The 24,906-nt window shown below is 41.1% G+C and overlaps 1 protein-coding gene across 1 annotated transcript in view; it reads left to right on the forward strand.

Moving 5' to 3' along the window:
- Window positions 1–24,906, forward strand: part of FBN2 (fibrillin 2) — a 240,051-nt gene that overhangs the window by 212,641 nt on the left and 2,504 nt on the right. The window contains exons 56-64 of the mRNA XM_045794807.2: window positions 8,027–8,152; window positions 9,803–10,009; window positions 11,068–11,193; window positions 12,757–12,879; window positions 14,244–14,360; window positions 14,970–15,098; window positions 17,109–17,228; window positions 21,383–21,614; window positions 22,779–22,950. Coding sequence (XP_045650763.1) covers window positions 8,027–8,152; window positions 9,803–10,009; window positions 11,068–11,193; window positions 12,757–12,879; window positions 14,244–14,360; window positions 14,970–15,098; window positions 17,109–17,228; window positions 21,383–21,614; window positions 22,779–22,950 — 1,352 coding nt within the window. The remainder of the gene's footprint in view (window positions 1–8,026; window positions 8,153–9,802; window positions 10,010–11,067; window positions 11,194–12,756; window positions 12,880–14,243; window positions 14,361–14,969; window positions 15,099–17,108; window positions 17,229–21,382; window positions 21,615–22,778; window positions 22,951–24,906) is intronic.

A 24,906-nucleotide genomic window follows, 5' to 3' on the forward strand; every position in this document is an offset into this window, starting at 1 on the left:
AGGCTAAATTCTCTTTGTCTCTGTCTCCTCCTCTATAGAGTGAGAAACTGCATGATTTGGGTGGGAGGAGGAGGTGTGTTTTAGCTCTAATATTCTATGATCCCATGTATTTGCTTTTTCAAAGAAAAGACCTAGGGCAGCATTATACATTTGGAATTTCTTAATTGTTAAAAGGTGCTGCAGAAGATGCAGGTTCCAAAACATTTCTGATCCTCAGGCTTTTCATGATACCATGCTGGTAGCTGAACCTTCTGCAGAATTTTCTTTGATCATCAGAAAACTCTTTGTAGCACAGTTCCATTTTATGCAGACATGTTTTTATAGTTAGAAATTCCATTATAAACAGCCAAAATATTATTATAAATAAAAAGTGTTTACAAATGTCAGAATGAGAGAGATAAAGCCATAAAATAATACAATAAAAATGCTGAGTACAGTGAAACAGGAATCCAACAAAATTATCCCCCAAATGTCAAATGCATTAGAAACTAAAAATATTACAAGCTTAAGAATTACAGAGGAAATTATGTAGGAAATTACGTAGGAAATCTAAAACCTCTATAAAGAAAACTATAAATGCAGTCACAGATGAAATATTTTCTTAATTGTATACTTGATACACAATGTTACATCAGTTTCAAGTATACAACCCAGTGATTCTACAAGTTTATATATTATGCTGAGCTCACCCCCAGTGTAGCTACCATCGGTTACCATTGCTATGACAATATCGTTGACTCTGTTGTGTCTTTTATTTCCTGGCTTTTTCATTCCATAACTGGAAACCTATACTTCCCACTCCTCTTCACCCATTTTGCCCAACCTCTTCACTCTGCTCCTCTCTGGGAACCATCAGTTTGTTCTCTGTATTATAGGTCTGGTTGTGCTTTTTGAGTTTGTTTATTCAATTGTGGTTTTAGATCCAACATAGGAATGAAATCATATGGTATTTTTCTCTCTCAGTCTGACTTATTTCACTTAGCATAGTAACCTCTAGGTCCTTACATGTTGTCGCAGATGGCATGTCCTCGTCTTTTTTGTGGCTGCATAATATTCCATTGTGTGCATGTCCCACATCTTCCTTCATTATCCATTCCTCTATCAGTGGACACTCAGGTTGCTTCCGTATCTTGGCTATCATAAATAATGCTTCAGTAAACAAAGGAGTGCATATATCTTTTCAAATTAGTGTTTGCATTTTTTGGGGGGGGTAAAGACCCACTAGTGGAATTACTGGCTCATAGAATATTTCTATTTTTAATTTTTGGGGGAACCTCCATACTGTTTTCCACAGTAGCTGTACCAGTTTGCATTCCCACCAATCCTCAGTTTGAGGATTCCTTTTTTTCCGGCATCCTTGCCGACAGTTTTATTTCTTGTCTTTTTGACTTTAGCTCTTCTCACTGGAGTAAAATGATACCTCATTGTGGTTGTGATTTGCATTTCCCTGATGATCAGTGATGTTGAGCATCTTTTGATGTGTCTGTTGCCCATCCGTATGTCTTCTTTGGAAAAGTGTGAACTCAATTCCTCTGCCCATTTTTTAGTCTGTTTTTTTGGTGTTGAGTTGTATAAGTTCTTTATACATTTTGAATAGTTACCCCTTAAAAGATACAGCAGACAAAATTTGAGTATGCAATATACTATGCTCAGTAATTATTTTTTAAATAAACAAATGAATAGAAAAACCTAATAAATAGAAAAATTTTACCAAGAGCATCAAATTTTAATGAAGATCTTGACAATACTGCTGGCTGTTCATTTTGAAATGAATAAAATTTATTTCAAAATGAATTTTGAAATATTAATGAAGGGAATAAAGGCTTTGCTTTTAAGATAATGGAATAAAAAAGTGTTCCCTCACCCCCATCCCCTGAAGATTTAGAAATACAGCAGAGGAAGGAAGAGGGTTGTTTATTTAAATGAGGAATGGTCTGAAATACCAACTCTGAAGAATATCTTTCAAATATTATAAAATTTCAATCAAAAACACATAAGAGGCTCAGTGACATATTCTTCTTTAGACTTTAACAGAATACAGACCTCTTTCAAAGTAATTGCCCCAATTTAAGAGATCATCGAGCAGTCTTTGAGTAGATTGGGAATACAGGTGAATGAGAGAAACCTGAAATGTTTCTGTAGAAGCCCAGTTCCACATTCGGCATGAAGAGGGAAAACACAGTTGACAAACTAAGACTTAAAGAACTTTACTCAGAGCCACAGTGACCTCCTAAATTACCAAAAAACTTTGTATGCATGCCCCATGGGCAGAGACATAACCAGTCTGGTGAGAGAATGCTTATAAAACAGTGAACCGAAGCTGTAGATGACGCCAGCTCAGCAGTGGGTGGTCTTCTGCTGCATTATTTTTCAGCAAATAGCTGAAATAGTGAAAATCAGTCAAAGATGGATAATTACACATGAGTGCAACTGAGGTATATATACTAGGGTTGGGGGGGAGAAGAAAGGAATACAAACAAAAATAGACTCAAACACCTCAGGAATGGAAGAAGACAAGTTTAGGAAAATTGTATTCATAATCTATAAGAGACACCATTAAATAAAAATTATAATAAAAGAGCTTGAAAATGAAGATAAAGCAATATCAAGAGAGAATGATCTAGCAGAGCTCAGAAAAAAAAAATCACAGAAATTAGTCACAGTAGAATTAATAAAAAATAGCAAAGGATGAAAACACAAGTAAAGATGTGGATATGGAAGTGATTAATAAGAAAATCATACAGGTGTAAGACAAAAAAAATCCAACATTGCATAAATGAAGTCCGCCCCCAAAAAAGTACAAAAAAAAATTGAAATATATTTGAGTATATGAGTATCTTGTAGAAGATATTTAAATCTGTATATTAGAAGAACACACTGCCCCCGTGGAAAACTATTACAGAACAGTCACTTACTGAGTTACACGTTACTGAACACGTGCTGTGTGTGCAGTTCCTGGAACACCCTAATAAACTAGAAGGATGGGTTGTCCCCCACCCCCACCCCGACTCCATGCCCCTGTTGTGCTCTCAAGCTGTGTATCTTCTGCTCAGGGAGAAACAGGCATCAAACAAATCATTGACGTGATAATTTCATATAGCAGTGAATCTTTCTGAGTAAGATTTAATGATGAAACGCGAGCTAATTTAGAAGACATTTTCAAGGACGGCTTCACTGGCAAGGTGACATTCGAGCTGGGGCCTGGAAAGGAAAAGGAAAGAGCAGTAAGAGCAAAGACATCTGAGGCCGGAACAAGGGCCAGCGTAGCCGGAGCTTGTGCCAGCAGAGCGGCCTGAGGTGAGGCCCAAACGTAGGCAAAGGCGTTGCAGGCCACGGTCAAGAGACCGGTGTGGCGCCTGCACTGTGCGGGCCCCGGACATGGATGATGAATATGAGAAACCTCGATTCGGATGTCCTAGCTCTGTGTTTGGGGCAAGCTGGCTTCACTGCGTGCCTCCAATTCGTCCTCTAAACACAAATAGGAATAATGAGAGCGCGTACTTCATAGGCTTGTCAGGGAGATTAAATTAGTTAATTCATATAAAACCCTTAGAACAGTGCTTGGCTTATAGTAGAGTTTCTCTTGTTAGTTGTTGTTATTGTCTGATTTACAATCTAAAAGATCTTCGGTTGCCTAGTGGGTAATGCGTTGTGAGGGGTTAGGAGTAGAAGCCGGGTGCATTTGAGCGACTATTTTACTGATCCAAATGAGAGCCGAAGAAAGTTCAAATAAAAGCCGTACACCATAAAAACGTGGTTAAGGGGACTCAGCCTCGGAATGTACCTGGGAGATGATCAACAGAATGTGCGCACGGATGGATTGGATATGGTGGAGGAAGGAAGAGAGGTAGAGAAGATGAGTCCCCGGAGTTTACTTGCATAAATGACCAGATGACGCAACTATGGCCTGATAAGGAAAAAGACAGGAAGAAACAGGTGTGGTTGGAGGCACAGAAGAATAAAAATTGTTTTGACCAACTTAACTGTCAGTAACGTATGAGCCTCCCAAGTGGTAACATTAGATACACAGATCTGTTCATAAGCCATGGCTGTAAATTATTGGCAAACAGGTCATCATTGAAAAATCCCGGGATTGGATGAGGACACCAAGAGTGCGAAGAGAGTGGAGTGGCAGTGACTGAGCTCTGAACACTCCAAAATCTCGTGTGATTGAAAATATTTAGAAAACCGAAACTGAGTGGCCAGCAAGAGAGGAAGTTCTCCGGTCAGTGTTAGATCGTGACGATTAAAAGGATGGATTATTCAAGCAGCTAGAGAGTGGCCACTTGTGTCTAATGCTGCTGAGATACAGAGCAAGACATTGAGAAGGAGCAATAAGATTTGGTGCCCTCTTATCACCAGTCATGAGGTAGAGGAATGTCAGGACTACAATGAGATAACACCTCACACCTGTTAGGATGGCTAATCATAAAAAGACAAGAGATAACAAGTGTTGAGAAGGATGTGGAGAAGAGGGGATTCTGTCCACTGTGACCTGATGTCCTGTTGGTGGGAACGTAAACTGCTAAGGCCACTAGGTATGGATTTTGGAGTTTCCTCAAGAAATTAAATAGAGAACTACCACATAATCCAGCAGGCCCACTTCTGGGTATATATCAAAGGAGACAAAAGCCTTACCTCAAAAATATACCTGAACTCCATTGTTCACTGTAGCATTACTGGCAGTAGCTAAGTGTGGAAACATCCTAGATGTGTATCAGTGCATGAGGGGATCAAGAAAATGTACAGAGGATACAGGGAATCCTGTCATTTTTGAGAACATATGGATGAACCCAGTGGGCAATATGCAAAGTGAAATAAGCCAGACAGAGAAAGACATGGTATCAGTTGTATGTGGAGTCTTAAAAAAATAAAAGTAAGTAGACTGAGCTCACAGAAGTAGTGGAGAAAAATGTTTGCCAGGGGCTTGAGGGTGGGGGAAACAGGGAGAGGCAGGTAAAAGTATACAGACTTACAGGTATAAGATGAATAAGGTCTAAGGATCTAATGTGTGATGTGGTGACGATAGCGGAGGACACTGTACTGTGTAATTGACATTTGCTAGGAGAACAGAACTTAAATATTCTCACGCAGAAAAAGGGCAAATATGTGAGGTAATGGGTCCTCGACAGAGGAATCCTTTCATGTACTTCAGTAAAGCTGGAAATAAAATAGAACAAAATAGGAATCAGAGCACTGAGGAGGAAAAAAAAGAAGGACAAGGGAGGGAGGGAGGAAGGAAGGAAGGAAGGAAGGAAGGAAGGAAGGAAGGAAGGAAGGAAGGAAGGAAGGAAATAAATTTGTCCTGAAGGGAAACACAAATGAGGTACTAGTTAGAGGTATAAGACATTATTAAAAGAGATGGGTTTTTTAAGATGGAAGTTATGAGAAAATTGTGTGTTGAAAGAATAGCTCATTGAAAAAGGAGAAGTGTGAACTCTTTGGAAGGCAATCTAGAGTACAAGTGCAAAGACTGGCCTTTGAGAAAAACCAGAGAATCTTTAACTTGTGGAAAAAGACAAGCAGTGGAAAGCGAGGGCCATACAGGTGGTTGGTAGTGGAGAGATGGACGAGTTCTCGTCTCCGTGTGCAGTAGTCATTGTAGAAAGTGGGAGCACGGATGTACGAAGAAATGCAGTAAGATTGTCAAGGGAGTTATCAGTTCCCATTCGAGATTTGAATCATGAGTTAAAGTAAGACCTGTCTTGTTTGTCTCTAATGTGTCACGCTGAATAGACAGCTGAGTGCACAAAGACAAGAGCAGTGGACAATGCCATGGTCGCTAATTGGCCGTCCTGATGTGATCGAGAAATTTTCAAAGGATAAAACATGGAATGCCAGAAATCAGAATGTCATAGGTGGGGCAACAACACACCAAGATACACCCTAACTTGTATTAGGGTGTTACAATTTTCAACAAAGGAGACGAAGTTACAAACTTCAACAATAGAAAAAAGAAAAAAAAGTTATCAGAAAAGACCTGTTGGCTTTAGGCAACAGGGCTGAAAAGGGAAAATACGTACAAGGTAGGAAAATACGTACAAGGTAGGAAAAAAATCAAGCTACTTTCTTCAAGTTCTTACACGAATTCTCACGCCAGTGGTAGCAGAGCAAAAGTAACCTAAAGTTTTCAGACCTGTCTAGCCATCTTCCAAGTATAAAAGCTCTGTTGTACGCCATCAGACAGGGAGGAGCTCAGTCAGTATGTCCAACAAGAGCCCTGCTTAAAAAAAGCAATTCGGACAATGAAATGCAAATCAAAATAAAGGTAAATGACATCAGGGATAGCAGTAGATCAGGAAGGCAGACCTTGAACCCTCAGATTCTAGAAATAACAGACGCTACACAGTTTTTTAAATCTATTAACTTAGCTCAATATGTTTGTATATACTTTAAAATTTCCATAATTAGTTTTTTTTTCCCCTAAAAGGGAAGGAAATTTTCACCAAGACACATCATGGTGATTTTTAGGATGCTCAGAGCAAAGTGAAAACCCTTAAAGCTTCCAGAGAGAAAAACTAGACTTCCTGCAAATGAACAGTAACATGGGGTAAAAGAAAATAGTGGAGCAATATTTTCCAAACATTCTAAGGGAAAATAATTTTGAACTAAAATTCTACACTCAATCTAGTAAGAAAATGAAAAAGACATTGTCAGAAATGTATTCTAGAGAATTTGCCACCCACATATCCTCTGTGATTACCAGACTAGATACTCCAATATTTTGTCTTATTAATCCAAAAGGACAGAGTTCTATCCATGAAGCAATGGTAAGCCAAGGAGCCAGGAAACCTCATGATTCGGTTTACACAGATACTGATGGCACATTAAAGAAAAGATCTAGCAAACCAAAGTATAGATCATGTCAGCGTGGCAGGTGGCACCAGGAGAGAGCAGAAGGAACTCATCCAGAGACTTCTGAAACCGATAGAAAAGTATTCGAGTATGGCTGAAGTTGTTTCATGGTTACCACCGAAAAGACAGAAGATTGTAACTTCCAGACATGAGATGGAGATAAGAGGAGGGCATAGAAATCTAGACTATTGTAAGAAATATTGAGCGAGGAGGGCAAGAGCATGGTAAATGTAAAACAAAATAAAATGACAGGTAAGAATCCAAACATATCAGCAGTCACGATAGATAGGAATGAACTGCTGGTTAAAAGGCGGATGTACTTTTGAAAACTCCATTTAAATCCAGTTTGGTGCTTTTTGTATGAAAGGTACCAAATCAGAATGTGAGAAAGATCGACAATAAAAGATCAACAAAACATTGAGGGCAAATGCTGATAAAAAGAAAGCACAAGCAAAATAAATATCAACAAAGATTTAAAAAGTATAAAGATGAAAGCAGTTTATCAAAAATATCTCACTATGAGCTCCTTTATGCTCATAATAACAGAGCTTCAAACAAACAAAAGCCCCAAGCAAAATTTACAGAATATCAAATACAGTAAGGACAAAGGAGATTTTAATGAAGCAGTTTTGTTCTAATTTATTACCAACCAAAAGAGCAGTACACCCTAAATTCCTTCTCCCTTCTCCCGTTAGTCGCCTTCACATACCAAACTGCTCCTGCGATTTTACTCAAAGTCCGGGAGCTTGTCCTTCTTCCCCGCCTGTGTGGCTTTTACCCTACTCTCTACCCCTCCCTAACACCTCCCCCTGCTGTGCTCCCAGCCTCTCTCTCCTGTCATGTAACCAGCACCCTCTTCCCCACAGTTCTTTCCCAGCTTGTCTGGTGTTGTGGGGCAAGTTTACATCTTGTGGAAGCCAGTTTTCGTCAACCACCACCCTTTCCCCACAAGGGTGGGGAGGGAACAGAAAGAGAAACACTTTGTTAAGAAAGAACCCACCTGGAAGGACGGAGTTAAAAATAAACCCATTTTCATGTATGACTGGTTTTTATCCCATCACATTAGTATTTTGATGAGGACGTTTTAAATAAGATATAACCCACTCAAGGATAATTTGTAAATGGTAATTTTACAGTCTGCTCATTATTCACCCTATTTGTTTTCCCAAAGATGAAAATGAATGCAGGACCAAGCCAGGCATTTGTGAAAATGGGCGCTGTGTGAACACTGTCGGGAGCTACAGATGTGAGTGTAATGAAGGATTCCAGTCGAGTTCCTCAGGCACCGAATGCCTTGGTAAGTGACATCTGAGTGTATTTTACCTGGTAAATAAAACATCTGTTGTATGATGTCATCCCAGAAGAGCTCTACGTACATATTCTTGTCTGCTACAAAAGCCCCCACTCTGAGTAATGCATATACTTCTTCCTGAACGTACACGTCTATTCAGATGATTTATTTCTGTGCATGTGAGCTGTATGCACATCTATGTGTAATGTAAATAGCCATCTTAAAGAGTCTTTCCAAAATTCAGATTAATTAAGCTCTACGGAAAATATGACTTTAGTAAAACTTACATCAGGAGATGATTTAATTCCAAAAGAAAATATTTGCTGTGTGAGGTAAGCTTTGCTGTATTAGTAATATTAAAATAAACGCCACATTTCAAAAATGCAGTGAAGATTAATTTTTATTTTATGGTACAGAAAAATGTTTTACAAAATATTTTCCTGTGGAAAGTATAAATCTCGGACATTATGTTGTATTTTAATGCTAAAATGTATACATTATAAATCATTTCAGGTAATTATGAGCAGGTGTAAAAGTATGGAGTAGTAAAATTTAAGGCAAACAGAGAAATAAGAGCACTCATCACTTGATCGGATATAAAAACAGCATGTTTCAGCTGCATCAGACTTCTCCAAGTGATGTCTTTGCATTAAATCCTGGGAAATTGTTAGTCAAGAAAATAAATTTTGTTTTCCTGATGTCTTCAATCCAGACCCTTACTAAGCACCAATCTTTCTGGCAATAGAAAAGACCGCTTACATACCGTAATGTACTTCTCTGTTCATATTATTAAGGTTTCACAAGGATGGTTCATAAAACCATGTTATAGATTTATTTGCCTGTTTACAGCAGAGAAATTCCTTTATTTATAGTACAGAGAAAAAAAAATCTGCTTTGTCCAAATGTATGAACACTCTTGCACATGCAGAAAAGATGAGACTGGATTGAATGTGCACCAAGATTGTAACATCATCCAGGATTTAGTTTTCAAAATCAAATCCTGATACTCATTTGTTTATTTAAAGGAAAATAATTTGGGACACCTGGGTGGCTGAGTGGGTTAAGTGTCTGCTCTGGCTCAGGACTCCGGTCATGATCCCAGGGTCCTGTGATCGAGCCCCGTGTCCTGTGATCAAGCCCTGTGTCCGGCTCCCTGCTCCACGGGGAGCCTGCTTCTCCCTCTCCCTCTGCCTGCCTCTCCCCCTGCTCCTGCTCACGTGCGCTCTCCCTCTCCCTCTCCCTGACAGACAAATAAATAAATAAATAAATAAATAAATAAATAAATAAATAAATAAATAAAATCTTTAAAAATAAAGGGAAATAATCTAATTTCGGGGTTTTTGTGTGTGTTTTACGGGAATGGTAGTTTACTGTCAGCTAGTTGCTGATGGGTTGAAGAAAAATCTATTTCCTACGCATGATCTCACTTGCTGTTGAAATTAGTAAACTGTAGTAAAGGAACACACTGTGGATTCCTTCTCCAGCACCTTTGTAGCTGTGAAGCTGTCCGAAGTATGCTGGCTGTTCATTGGGAAGAATACTTACCTCTAAAAAAGTCTGTGCCGGGAAGAAAAATATTGTCGTCCTTTATCTGAAGATGAGGATGAAGGGTCCATTCCATGTCACTGATGCTTCTCACCGACATTGTTATTTCAGACAATCGACAGGGACTCTGCTTTGCCGAGGTGCTGCAGACGATGTGTCAGATGGCGTCCAGCAGCCGCAATCTTGTCACGAAGTCCGAATGCTGCTGTGATGGGGGGCGAGGCTGGGGGCACCAGTGTGAGCTTTGCCCGCTTCCCGGAACGGCCCAGTACAAAAAGATATGTCCTCATGGCCCAGGATACACCACCGATGGAAGAGGTGAGGAGCTGCGGAAAAGTCATGCACATTTTCAAGGCAGCGAACATTAATTCAGATTAATTTGAAGGAAAAGTGAAAAACTGATAGAATGGCTAAAATGTTTCTATGTATATGTGTTTGTGTATGCTTTTTTGCTAATGATTGAGAGATTTAAAAGATGTAATCTTCATACCGAATCTAAGAGTAGAATTTATTGGGAAACTGAAGCATGAAGCTTAGGTAACAATAAGTAATTTTCTTGAGATCACATCCCTTCTAAGGGATGGACCCTGGAGTGGAACATACCTGTCTGACCCCAACGGCCATGTCTGTAACCCCGGGACTATACCTGCTTTATTTAAGTAAAGTGTTGCTTATTTGAGTGTGCACAATTACACAGTCTGTTTGCAACATATGTACAAACCAGCAAGTCTCGTAGTTGGTTAGTGGTTTCCGGGTTTTTTTTTTTTTCTCCCTGAGTCCACTCCTCATTTAAGGAGTTTATGTCTAAAGGCTGTGACCTTGGAGATAATTCTAGCCTCTGATCCATTATCCTCTTTGTTTCCTTTTTTTTGGGGGGGTGGGGTACAACCACCCGATAAAATAACATTTTCTTCTATTAGTGTACAGACTGTTGGCCCTGAGCCTGATTACTCTGCTCATGAAACCCTTTCTTCAGAGAGTCTAATCCAAGTGTGGCGGTGAGGTCCAGGCGTGGGAATCACCACAAATCCCAGATTAGTGGGATGTCAGAGAGGTGGCTTTCTACACCCTGCCAAAGTAACTCACACTTAGATTTAAAAATGAGTAGACTGAAGCAGGGGTTTCAAGAGAGCCTCCATTTATGGACCTCTTCCATAAATGTTCTGCTTTCCCTTCCGTGTTGCCGTTCGCCGGCCTGACGAAGAGGTACCGAGCTCTGTCGTGAATGTGGGTTGCTAGTTACTTTGTGTCAGTCCCTTCGTTTCTCTTACGTTCTCACCAGTTCTGTCCTCGCATATATATATATATATATATATATATATATATATATATATATGGTGTTCATTTTTATTTGGGGTTTTCTTTCTCGCCCACAGATATTGATGAGTGTAAGGTGATGCCAAACCTCTGCACCAACGGTCAGTGCATCAATACCATGGGCTCATTCCGGTGCTTCTGCAAGGTTGGCTACACGACGGACATCAGCGGCACCTCGTGTGTAGGTGAGGCGCGGGTCTGCACGTCTGGGGGTGGCCAACTCCTGCTTCCTAGAGTCACTGCTGGCGATGCCGTAGGTTTACCGTGGAACATTGCAATGTACCTTTTATGCGGTCATGCCGTTCCTTTCAGGACTGTGGTTCCTGATATCACAGTAGCTGTCCTTGTCCAATAATGTAGGACACAGAACAGTTCATCAGAAAGTGTTCAGTCGGGAAGCATAAAAACTATAAAAAATATTATTTCACCATTGTATACTTTAATTTAAAATTATAAGTGCACCTTCGTTTGTCAGTCTCTTGACGAAAGAAGAGGGCTTCTGACGGTGAGCCCGTGTGTTAGCACATGTAGAGAGCGCTTTGTGCCTGTTCCCCTGTGCTGCTTTTCTGCATAAAATACACAAGTGAGGCCTCATGTAAAATTTGCAGTTTCAAAGCAGTGTCAGGACAGAATCCTTCGACATTTTTACTATCTCTTTTTCTAATTTAATTTCTTATGGTCTCACCCCCACCATTCTATACCAGTTGAGGGCAGGGAGTGGGGGGCTTGCGTCTGATGAGTCTTTACAAAGCATTTGACTTAGTTTTCATTGAAGAAAAAAAGTCTCTTCTCCTCCATATTTAATCAACTTGCATGATATGCCATTAAAGCACCTATTTTAATAAACACACCTGGCATGAAAAGGTTCAGAAAAACCAAACCGACCCTTAGTAAGCATTTGACTGTCTCCGTTGGGCATGAGAGTCCTTGAGAACAGGCTACTGATGACGCGCTTCCAGCGTTCTAGGGGCGGCAACCAGTGTGTTTGACGAGGAAATAGAGATGGTTTGCTGTCCATCAGTCTTAGCAGAAAAGAGGTAGCACGTTCAAAGGAAGATGACTTCAGGAGGGTTGTTTTGCCTCAGGATGTGAGCAGAGTTTGTAAAATCTACGAGGCACAGTGCCGTGTGCTGGGGAAAAGAGGGAGACATTACTGAACCCTGCAAGGAGAAAGCTGCGCGCAGAGGGCTGGTTTGAAAGGCGCCCGTGGCCTCTGATCCAGTGATTTAAAACCCCGAGCATCTTGCAGGGAGGGAGTGGAGGGAAATAAAGACCAGACGAAGACAGAGGGCAAGAGAGCCTGCTGACAGTGTGTGTGCGGTCTGGCTGCCAGCCCGGGAGCAGCATGGGCCTGACTCATGGGTGGCAAGCCTGTGGGACCCCACGGTGCTCGGCATGTCAGCTCAGTTTAAGAGACATCTTTCAGATCCGTATGTCAGAAGAAAGAAACTCTTAGTTTTAAGAGAATGGTCGTCAAACTGTAAACAGAGTACACACACCTACAGAATGCAGTGGGGTTTTGCGCCCCTGGTCCAGGTATTACATGTATTCAAGAACCGTAGATTGATTTACAAAGTAAACCAGTATGTTACTTTCGAGAAAACTTCTGTGTGTCATTTCTCCCTGGCTGTTTTTTCATTTTTAAGTCGAAGTGGAAAGGAAAAAGATGAAGCAAGAACATGGAGGGAGGAAAGAGACCAGTGGTTGCTTGAAACGAAGAGTTTAATGTTGACATCACTTTCATTTAGATCTTGATGAATGTTCCCAGTCCCCAAAACCATGCAACTTCATCTGCAAGAACACTGAGGGGACTTACCAGTGCTCCTGTCCTCGGGGCTACGTCCTGCAAGAGGATGGAAAGACGTGCAAAGGTGAGGGAGGCGTCTCCGGCACTCCTGACCCTCGTGTCTCCCTCCTTGCGCGTCCAAATTCAGCGAGTCAGCGACCCCTCCACCTGCACTGCCCTCGTTAAAGCACATCTTCCTAGTGACCACTTGATCATTCACAGAAAATTCTACCAGAGGACACATGGTAGGAGGCAGGGAGAATTAAAGCCCACATGACAGCTGTTTGCTTCTTCAATAGCAGACCACACAAACTGATAATTAAATGAAATTAAATAAAAAAAAAATGTTGATGAGGGAAGAGATTGAAACAAATAACTGAAATAAGATTGCTTTTGCTGCTTAGCTAGGATTTTATTTCCTCTCAACTATCTTTATCACACATTTACTGCAGAAGATTGAAAATGAATGGGTGAATTTAATTTTTTTTTTTGCACAGGTATTAAAAGTGATTCTCAAACTAAATTAGACAATTACTGTAGCTGCAGTGCTATCTCATATATTCAGCTTTATTGTCAACCTCACCTGGATGAAATGACTGGATTGAGGAAATTCCTGTCTAACTGTTTGACATACAGGTTATTCTTAAGAAGATGCAGTTTTATTTCCGAGGAATACCCAATAATAATTATTATTATTACAGCAAGCAGTACCGTTCTCTTGGATCTGTATAGCGAACCGTTATGAGTCAGTTTAATTTTGCATGTTGTTGTGAGTGCAAACAGTGTGTGTTTATTAAGCTTTAAAATCATGAATTAGTGTTACATACATCTCTTAGTGCTCGTACATTTATTTAAATATATTCTCCCATATTAAGTTTTAATCTAACTGCAATCACATTTCGAGTTTTCTGTTAGTATAGTCCAAATCTAAGTTCCGTTTATGACCGGAATCACAGATGCTATAATTTTGCCTCCTCTGGTCTTCATGGCGCTGTGTTCATTTGGACCCTCAGAGCCTGGCTCAGTGCTTGTTTTCAGACCTTCACCAATTTCCAGCTTCTGTTTTATTTTTACTTAACTGCCCCCCGCCCTTAAGAGAAATAAGTGACCAGCCATGTACTACGCTGTGCACTAAATGCAAGCACTAGAACCTTGGGATACTCACCTTGAGAATAATTCAAGGAAACCACCGTGACTCACCCATTCAGTTTCTATTTTAAGAGAACTCTGTGTTGCGTATCAGAGTAGCCACCCGATACCGTAGTATCGACGCTGCCGAGGCGGGAGAAGAAACTGCTCGCCATAGGCACGTGGGGGCCTGAGCAGCGTCCAGCAGAGCCCTAGACAAAGTGCTCCCGAGTAGAACATGCCCGCATCCTGTGGCTTCCTGGGCGGGGACGCAGAGCCAGGCAACTGCACCCATTTTCACTGGCTTCTCTTTCACCTCAGACCTTGATGAATGTCAGACCAAACAGCACAACTGCCAGTTCCTGTGTGCCAACACGCTGGGAGGCTTTACCTGTAAATGCCCACCTGGTTTCACGCAGCACCACACGGCCTGCATCGGTGAGACCCAACTGCACGTGGGAGGGCTTGCAGACTGTGGGTAGATGCATAAAAAGTGTACTCAAGATGGCAGAATATTGAATGGCTCCATGCTGACATTTGAAACCAGTATGGCGTAATGACTGGTCTGGAACTGTTGCTAATAGTGTAGGTGTTTTTTCTCTAGGAACAGTATCCAGAGGAAGAACTGTGTAAGGACCAAGCACATGCACAGTAGGCATATTCCAAACAGGACCGTTACATTGCATTGGAAATATAATCATATATGTTCAGACTAAATATGAGTAAGGGCTCATTGTGATTTTTAGAACATGCTAATGGACATGGTAGGTTATGTTATAAGACCAAGGTTAAGAGACTTTGAGTCTGCTTCATAAAAAACCATGTATGCAGTTGACCCCAGATCGTCTCTAATTTCACCTCTCTTGAAATATTATTTTTCTTGCCACTTTTGCCTCTAACCTGACAGTGAATTGTGGCATACATTTCCCTCAAGTTTTCACATATAAGTGAACTTAGGCTTTCATGCCTCACTTTTCACTTCATGTAGTGAAATCTGAGTCATGTAATGACTCGGAAGCTTGACACTCCTCCTTCCTGCTTTGCTAGACAACAATGAATGTGGATCTCAGCCTTCACTCTGTGGAGCAAAGGGAATCTGTCAGAACACGCCTGGAAGTTTCAGCTGCGAATGCCAAAGAGGGTTCTCTCTCGATGCTACTGGACTAAACTGTGAAGGTGAGTTTATTTGCTAAAAAATCCTTAATTGAATATAGCAAACTATTTTAACTTCCAAGCCACTAAATGGGAAATGAGATCATCTCAAAAGGAAAAAAGGATTGAACAAAATAGAACTCGGCAATTGATTTTCACTCATAGATTTTCATATATCATTTGGGGGGCAGAGGAAAACTTCAGTGGGATAGAACAAAAATTCTATATGAACTGGCTTTTAAAGTAACTGGAGTCTTTACCTAATTACTGATCTAAAAAAAAAACTGAAAAGGAATTCTGTAATTCTGTAGCTCGTATGGCATACAATAGTGTACAAATAGATCAGAAAAAAAGTGGACTTTCGTTCCATAACTAAATATGTGAAAGTGTAAGAAAAACAATTATCAGAATTGTAAAATATATGAAAAGCACGGGAAAGCGATGGCTATTTCCGTCTTATTTGTTCTGAAACTCCCTTATTCACTCTCTTCTCTACAATGGGCATATTCTATCAAGCCAATACAATAGGTATTTCCTATAAAGTCCAGGAAATATTTAACTGGGAATAAAATAATCTGTCTATACTCAACAAAATATTATACTGTTCTCCAGTATTTCCACTGCGAGGGCTAATGTAGAAGACTTGGAATCTTACAAAGTACCCATGCCAGAGATTATAAGACTATGTACGTCCCCTTCTATTTTTATAAACTATTGCAATTTAAGTCTTCATTGTGTTTAGTCCCCCTTTATTATTCTTAGAAATTTGTGATTCTGAATTCTAGAAATACATTGTTTTTAATATACTCTTTATAAGAAGTATAAGACATTTATAAATCTAATTTGTAGCCAAGAAAAATTCAGTTTTAAAGATTTCCATTTTAACATTTTGTATTTCAAGTCATTGAAACTTTTAAAGTCTGAACACACAGCTGCTTGCCACGTGTGAGTTCAGCCTGAGACCATCCACGTAAGATACCATGTATTAAGTAGCCATATAAATTTGTTATACACACATCAAACATGCCAATTTTATTTTACTCTTTATGGGTAGATTTCAAAGCCTCAGTTGTTATTCCAAAAGAGTATGCATGTATGGACAAAGAAATTCCATATGTTGTAATAATTCCACATCATATCTAAGTACTTAAATTTTGCATCTAATTTCGAATGGTAATAAAAATTTTTGCATGCAAAACAGTTATACTTTTTAAGGTATCTCTGTAGTGCTTGCATCCTCCCAAACATGAGGATTTTATTTTTTTAAGATTTATTTATTTATTTTTGAGACAGCATAAGTGGGAGGGACAGAGGGAGAGGGAGAGAGAATTTCAAGCCACCTCTGCCCTGAGCATGGAACCCCATGCAGGGCTCCATCTCATGACCCTGGGATCACAACCTGAGCCAAAACCAAGAGTCAGACACTTAACTAGCGTTTCACTCACGTGCCCCCTCAAACATGACGATTAAATGTCCGAATCACTTTTGAATCTATTGGAATATATAATGCAAATATATTTATATCACCTACCAAATAAATCACACCATATGCAGTTAATCCATCCAAAATGTATAACATTTGTGGTTGCTGTTGGTGATTTGCTGAAGTTATTTCACGAATTGACAGGGGATGGACTGGTGGACAGTATAAGGGTGCCTGGGTGGCTCAGTCATTTAAGCGTTGGCCCTCGGTTTCGGCTTAGGTTGCAATCCCAGGGTCGTAAGATTGAACCCCAAGTTGGGCTTCATACTCAGCAGGACGTCTGCTTGAGATTCTTTCTCCCTCTCCTTCTGACCCTCCCCCGCCTCTCAAATAAATCTTAAAAAAAAAAAATAGAATAAGGTGGATTCTTATCTCAGAACCATTCTTTGTATCACCGCTAAGAACCATGTGACTTGGAAAAACTCACAGCCTCTGTGTGTGTCTTGTTTGTTTGTTTCCCTGATAATAGCTAACCCAGGTTGCGTTTGGAGTACATTTAAGAACAGTAGAGGAAAGGGTGCATAAATATCCTGCCGGGATTGTTTTTGCAGATGTGGATGAATGTGATGGAAACCACAGGTGCCAGCATGGCTGCCAGAACATCCTGGGAGGCTACAGGTGTGGCTGCCCTCAGGGGTATATTCAGCATTACCAGTGGAATCAGTGTGTCGGTGAGTTCTCACTTGTTACATAGCATCTGCTTTTCTTACCTTAAAGTATCTTTGTGTAAAATGAACAAAGGTCCATGTTTCAGTGTAGCCTTTGAATCCTAGGACTTTAACACCAGTCCTTTGGACGGATGCATGGGGATCTGTGACACTAGTCTCTCTACTTGTGTATGTTTGAAAATATCCGGAATAAAAATGTTTTAAGTACCTAAAAGGTAACTCAACTCAAGCTTCATAATTATAATTTTCTACTAGATGTAATTTTAACTTTCTGAAGATGGTGTCAAGATTCATCATCTTCACCTGCCAAGGTCAGGGGGTTTTCATGATGACTTTCATAACTTTTTAGATTGTTGAAGAATTGCCCGTCCATCTCCCTCAGATAAATCTAAATGAATTCAGATCAGCTTAATAAGGACCGTCACTTGTGCTCTCCAGTCGCACAGATTTAGCGAAGAAGGTTAAGTATTTGAAGGTAGAAAAAAGTACCTAGTCACAGCTAATTCTGTTGAATTTGTCTCCAGACAAAAGTGTTTGTAAAATAAATATCCTGGCATTGATAATAGCCAATGGAAACTCTCCTTTTAAGGAGAGACTGATCAAAGAGAACGTTATTCTGTACTTGAATAGCCAGCTGATTTATTTAGCAGAGGCCTGATTGCTTGGCTCCATCTGAATGCACTGCGTGGAGCTGCCGTCCGACACGCTTGGACATCAGATGCTCGCACGGCTGAGCCCGAAGGGGAGCAGTGGTCCCGCTGGGAGCCAGCGGGGGCTTGCCTGCGCCTCTGCGGGGATTTCAGTTACCCCATGCATCCACTCGATAAATTAATCTGATTTTATCCTTTGTGGTCTTCTCAAAAGAAATTCCTAATGACAGTTTAGTGAATTGAGAAGAGAAAATCAAGACGAATTTCAAAGAAGGGAAGCCAACTTGGGGAAAGTCACAGAGATGCTGTGGTCTTGTGCAAGGCCAAAGACAGATGCTTTGTCAGCCCACAAATAGACACTCGCGCAGGGAAATGCAACAACCACTCGTGATCAAGAAGTTACGTGTCCAGGGATTATCAAGATGATGAGTTAGGCAGTCAAAATGATTTCATAAGTTTACTTCTTTTTCTCTTCACACACACATTAAAATGCTGAGTCATCATGTCCTGATTGATTTATAAACAGTATAGGCACGCTCTTCAGAATAGAACAGTGCATTTGTAGTCAGCTGTTAAAACAGTTTAAAATAATTATATTGCTTTGCTTACTAAAAGTGGAGGGTCTCATAAATAACATGGACTTCTTGGTTAATTCTGTGGATCTTAAAAGGGTGATCTAATATTTCATAGGTGTCAGCTTATTAAATAGAATTCTCATTTTTAAACTGATCCTAAGTATAAAAAAGCACATATGGAGTATTAAGTTTTCTGAAGCTTCTGCCTATAAACATGGAGTGCAAAAATAGCTGTACCGTTTTGCACTAAATTGGTCTGACTTCAAAATCAAGGCTGTATGGTACATCCTAATTCCCCTTGGGGGGAATTCTCTGAGTGGGCACGTCCTCAAAGCGGTCACCCCACAGCAGCTCGCACAGTTTAACAGCCGGGATTTATTTTGAAAGGTTCTAGAGTCGTCCGTGCAGGGCTGAGGAATCTAGCTGGTGCCTACTTTAATTGCTGACTTCCTTGCTCTGAATCCACATAATTCCAGTTGGAATTTTAACCCAACTATCTGGCAGGGATAGAATTAAACAAACCATCAGGAAATAATAAAAGCAACGAGTTTTCAAAAGAACAAGAATTATGATAAAATGCAAATTGAAAGACCACAAATTATTTTTATCTGTTACTGCCTGTGTGAATATTATTAGTCATTTCCTATGATTGAGGGGGGAAATGCAGAATGAACTATTTCAGATTTATCTGGATTCTCTTAGTAAATGGACAAAAGTGTTCAGAATCAGTGCATCGGATAATTTAATATTACGTTGTTAATACTACTGCCAACTTAAGGGAAATGACAGTTCTTTATGTTAATACTGAAAAAAGGTTTTAATTCAAATGAATATTTGAAAGTATTTCCAGTCACTTGCCAGGGAACATTTATAACATTCTGGTACGTAGACTGTATAGTTTCTCAGATGTTTACAAGCATTATAATTATTCATAATTGAAAATAAGTGTTAACCTTTGGATATGAAGAAAAATTATGTATTAGTGAAGTTTTGGGTTATTAGTGTTCACTAACTTCTGTTTGCTTCTGTGGTCACTTCTAAATAATTTGAACACAGCTTAGTGAAGCACGAGTCAGCTCAAAGTATGTATCAAGCATGAACATATTTTCAAAGTGAGATGACCTAAATCCATAAAAATATACCACAATGTACATTTGTAACATACAAATATGAGGTATGTCATGGTACTTAGAAAAACATTACTTATTTTTAAATGTTCTTGTCAGTAGTATGTAAATGCCATTTACTCAATTGGTTTTGCCTGATAATTAGACACAATGTCTAATACTATATTCATAGCAGGATCATTTTGTTAAGTTGTAACCTAATTCACATTCTCGGTTATGAGAGGAATCCTGGATATAAATGTCAGAGTTAACGGTTAGAGCAGATAAGCCTTTGTGGCAGAATGCCAAGTCTTTTTTGGATTTAGAAATAAAACAGCAGTTATATCTATGGCATAGGCAGCCTAGTGATTAAGAATTCATTTAAATACTTTCTCCCCATGAAATGAAGGCTGAGAACTTGCACAAATTAATCATCGTAGGTTTTACATCCAGAATTCTCTATTTGTTGGCCTAATTTAATTCTGAAACTGTAGTCATGACACAGAAGTTGCCTCAGAATATCCGCCCTCTCAGTAACCTGGGAGCCGGACTCAACGACGTCACATTTCCCGTGTGAGAGGCCTCGGCAGCCGCGCAGCTGGGAGGCTCGGTCTGCATCCTTCACCATCATGCTGCGCTGCTGCAGACGGGCGCTTCCCTCCGGCTGCTGTGTCGTCTACGTACACACGGGCCATTTCCCCACGGGAGCTGAAACATAAACCTGTCACATGCTAGGTAAACAGATGCACTGGGCTCCAGGGGAGTCACAAGAATCAGAAAGAATTCCACGGAGCACATGTGACTTGTGCCTAGGGTGAAATGTGGATTACAATAAAGCCCAAAGGAGTCAAGCCACATGCTATATATCGAACAGACAGTTAAGAGCAAAATTGTTATCTCCAAAGTTAAAAGCACAGTCGGGCTCTGATTTTGTAAAAAATAAGAGCAAGTGAAAGTATAACCTATTATTATCCTGCAGGCAGGAATTTACAGTGGCAGGTTAGTTATTAAACAAGTAAAACCTATGTCAGCTGATGGCTGGGTGCAAACCTCTCTTGGAAGACATGGTCTGCACCTTAATGGATTCTCGAGTAGCTAAAAGCATCCTAGATCTTTGGGTCAAAAGAGCCCGTTAATGTTTCTTTCAGTTATTTTAATTCAGAATATTTAAATGTTTATACATATTTTCTCCCCATATAGAATGAATTTGAGAATTGCTGGGAGAATATACGTATACCCAGATACGGGTTTTTTTTTAATTAAGACGGAATTCACATACGATAAAATTCATCTTTTCAAAATGCATGCAATTCAGTGATGATTAGTATATTCTCACCAGAGTTTGCAGCCATCACCGCCACATTTTCACTGCCCCAGAAAGAAACTCCATACCCACAAGCAGACATTCTCCATTTCTCCCTCCTTGAAGCCCCTGGAAACTAGTAATCTACTTTCTAGCTCCACGGATCTGAGATTCAGGCTTTTGAAGTAACCTTTGGTGCAAAGAATAGAAGATTATTCAGTAGAGAGACTACAAATGTCTGTCCCCAAGGGCCACCATAATATTGAGAAACAGCACAAACAGAAAATATAAAAGGGTAGGGCATGGCTTTTTTAAAGCCATGATTTAGGCGGACTTGTTGGGGTTTGGTATTTTGGTGTTTTGGTTTTTGTTTTTTACTTTTGCCAATCAGCCATCAGAATAAACATTTTCTAAATATAGTTCTAGAGATATTCCCCGTAAAACCGTCACCACTGTGAGACTCAGCCTCTTCATACATGGCCCCCCGCCTCCCACGTAAGAGTTTCTTCCTCTGTCCCCCTAGACGAGAATGAGTGCTCCAACCCCAGCGCCTGCGGCTCTGCCTCCTGCTACAACACACTGGGCGGTTACAAGTGCGTCTGCCCCTCAGGATTCTCCTTTGACCAGTTCTCCAGTGCCTGCCACGACGTCAACGAGTGCTCGTCCTCCAAGAACCCGTGCAGTTATGGCTGCTCCAACACGGAAGGGGGCTACCTGTGCGGCTGCCCGCCCGGGTACTACAGAGTGGGACAGGGGTAAGGCCGCCCCCGCCTCGCACACAAGGAAGCAGGTGTGGTCCTGGCGCTGCAGGGAAGTGAACGGTGGTTCAGAGCCCAGGAGGCAAAAGCACTGCTCAGAGGACTTAGGGTCTGGGAAGAAGAGCCACCAGGAAGGTACCTGGGTTAGGTCAGTGCAGCAGGATCGCCTCCTTGCCTCCTTCCCCTTATACAGGTAGCACTGCCTTCCCCCTCGGAACAGCCTGAACTGATTCAGTCAGATCCCTCAAGGCCAGAGACAAGTAAATGCTTAAAAGTGGCGCTCCTATGTTGTCACTGACACCTGGGTTATAAAGTACGAGTAGAAATGGCTGCGCCCCAGATTTCTCTATGAATTTAGGCAAGTGCTTGCCCAGTGTTCCCTAAGGAAGGAGTCTGTCCCTCCCTTTGGTCATCTGGCTTTATACTGCACAGAGAGGAGGTGCCTGGTTCTTGTGGCACCGTCTCCACAAAGCTGGGTTCCTTCCAGCGAATGGCCCTCTCCCAAGTGAGCCGTCGCAAGTGCTCTTGGCTGCCAGCATCCTTGCATGCAGGCAGCTGGCTCTCACAGCACCGAAGATGGGAACGGACGAGTCAGTCAGGGTCACCTTCCCCAGAAGGAGCAGTGAGTGAGTCAGGCACTGAGGGGTGGGGACTGATCTGTCTACCACTGGTACCTAATAACCAAAGTCTTGGTCCAGACAAATACCCTTTAGAGCCAACTCAGTGACTCTGACTGTCCACAACAGGAGCTCAGAAGTCTCAAGTGTTCAAGCAGAGAGCTTTCTCAAGAGCCCAAGCACAGGCTTCCACCTTAATAAAGCAACAGAGACTCCCTTAACGTTCTCTTTGGAAATTCATAATTTGCTTTTTTTTTTTTTTTAACCTTCCTGATTTAACTACACCTGAGTGTTTCAGTCTAATTAGGATTGAAAATTGGAGAAGCCTGGAGCTCACTCTCAGAATTTTGACGTTCAGAATGAGGAAGAACCTCATGCATTAAGTGTTGGAGGAAAGAGTTACCAAGAGTATTAGGTTTTCATGTTCATGAGCTTGGAGTTTACTTTGGTAGTTTCTTGTCTCTGAAAAGTCTCTGCTCTACCATTGGAAAACTGTGGTCACGGTTAATGGTAAAGTCTAACCATGCCTTCTCCTTGCACATAGCCACTGTGTCTCAGGAGTGGGATTTAACAAAGGGCAGTACCTGTCCCTGGATGCAGAGGTCGACGAGGAAAATGCTCTGTCCCCGGAAGCATGTTATGAGTGTAAAATCAACGGCTACTCTAAGAAAGACGGCAGACGGAAGAGAAGTGTTGGGGAACCCGAACCCACTGCTGTGAGTACACCTCGCTCTGTCCCGTCACAGGATTTACATAGGCTCCAGCCTCAGAGAAGTTCAGGCTTTCTTGTGATGTTATAACTAAATTTACAGACACAATATGGCAGAGACACGTTAAAATGAGTGGCATTATTAGCTCAGAACACAAGGACTGGGGGAAAAACACTTTAAGATTCACGGTTTCGGATCCTATGTTTTTGTTTTTGATTTGTGCCAGAGAAAGAAAAGGTGGCCATCTAGGAAATAGCAGTTTTGAAATGATTCAAAAAAACAAGTTATTTCAAATTTGTCCAGTTGTGTTTTAAACAACTGTAGCACTAGGCTGATCTAAATTTTCACTAGACAAGCCAACCAGCTCTCATATTCTGTGACGTTTGTAAGTGTTCCTTCCATAAAAAAAATTATCTCCAAATAGTGTGTTTGTAAGGAACTGGAGATCTGAACAGCCTGCTGGTGGTTCTTTGCTATTGATGGCATTTAACTGAGTAGTTGGAGGACCATGACTGTGTGGTTCCGAATGTTCCCTGACCCTCCCTGCTCATTACCCGTGTCACATGGGGCATGTACACTTAACCTGTCTCTACCTCAATTTCTTCACCTGTAAAATGGGGATAAAAATACTTACCTTGGGGTGTGCCTGGGTGGCTCACTTGGTTAAGTGTCTGACTCTTCATTGAAGCTCAGGCCTTGATCTCAGGGTTGTGAGTTTAAATCCAGCTGGGCCTACTTTAAAAAAACAAACAAACAAACAAACAAACAAAAAAAGATACTTTGAAGGCTGACAAGAAAATCGAGTTGACACTGTGAAGCGCCTGGAACATTGGCTGACATTAGTAAATGTCCCCAAGTAATACCTGGTATCCAAAGATGGTGGTGGTTTTCCCAAAGATCAGGGTGGCACCTCCCTCTTCAGTTAACATTATTGCAGAATTCCCCCACCAAAAAAACTCTAGGCAACAACTAACTGGCTGTGTGGGTTGGGTGACTTGCTTCATTTTCTGGGCCTCTGAAACTTTTCTGATCTATAAGGCTAGATTTCTCTAGCCAAAATGTCTATGGTTCTACTTTATAATAATGAGCAGGCCAGTATTAGATTTACCTTAAGTTGACTGATGTACTAACTGCTGTTTAAACATGGCGATTCAGATATCCATCAAGTATCCCTGACAACAAATCCAGAAATTTCGCTTATGAAACCTTCCCGCTGTGATACTGGGGACAGGGTTCTGTCTGAATACTGATGGGCACTTTTTTTAAAAGATTTTATTTATGTATGTATGTATCTATCCATGAATGAGAGAGAGTACACATACAAGTGGGTGGAGGGACAAAGAGCTAGGGAGAGACAGAATTTCAAGTAGACTCCATGCAGAGCATGGAGCCCAGTGCAGGGCTCAATCTCATGACTCCAAGATCACGGCCCGAGCTGAAATCAGGAGTCAGACACTTAACCAACTGAGCCACCCAGACACCCCCTGACGGGCACTTATGTGCCAGCAGAACCAAGTTCCTACTTAAAGGCATCCACTCAAAGCTTTAGATTTTTGCCTAACAAATAGCATTCTAGGGGCACCTGGGTGGTGGTTAAGCGGCTGACTCTTGGTTCTGGCTGGGGTCATGATCTCAGGGTCCTGGGATGGAGCCCCACATCCAGCCCTGTGCTCACCGTGGAGTCTGCCTCAGGATACTCTCTCCCTCTCCCTGCTCACTTCTGCCCCCCCCTCAAATAAATAAATCTTAAAGAAGAAAAATAGCATTCTAAAACCTCCCACCCCTCTGACCAAGTGAGATTTGGTTTATCTGGGTCCTGCCCCGCTGGTTTTTTACCACCTAATTCAAACCCAAGCCCAGGACTCTGCGGGTCGCTCTGTCTGCACTAATGGCTCCCCGTAAACACACTGCACGCATGGTTGTGGGAGCCTTACAAATCAAGCCGGGCCTTCAGAGTGCAGA

Source organism: Ursus americanus, chromosome 5, assembly GCF_024610735.1.
Source record: "Ursus americanus isolate L20-20 chromosome 5, mUrsAme1.1.p, whole genome shotgun sequence".
Taxonomy (NCBI): domain Eukaryota; kingdom Metazoa; phylum Chordata; class Mammalia; order Carnivora; family Ursidae; genus Ursus; species Ursus americanus.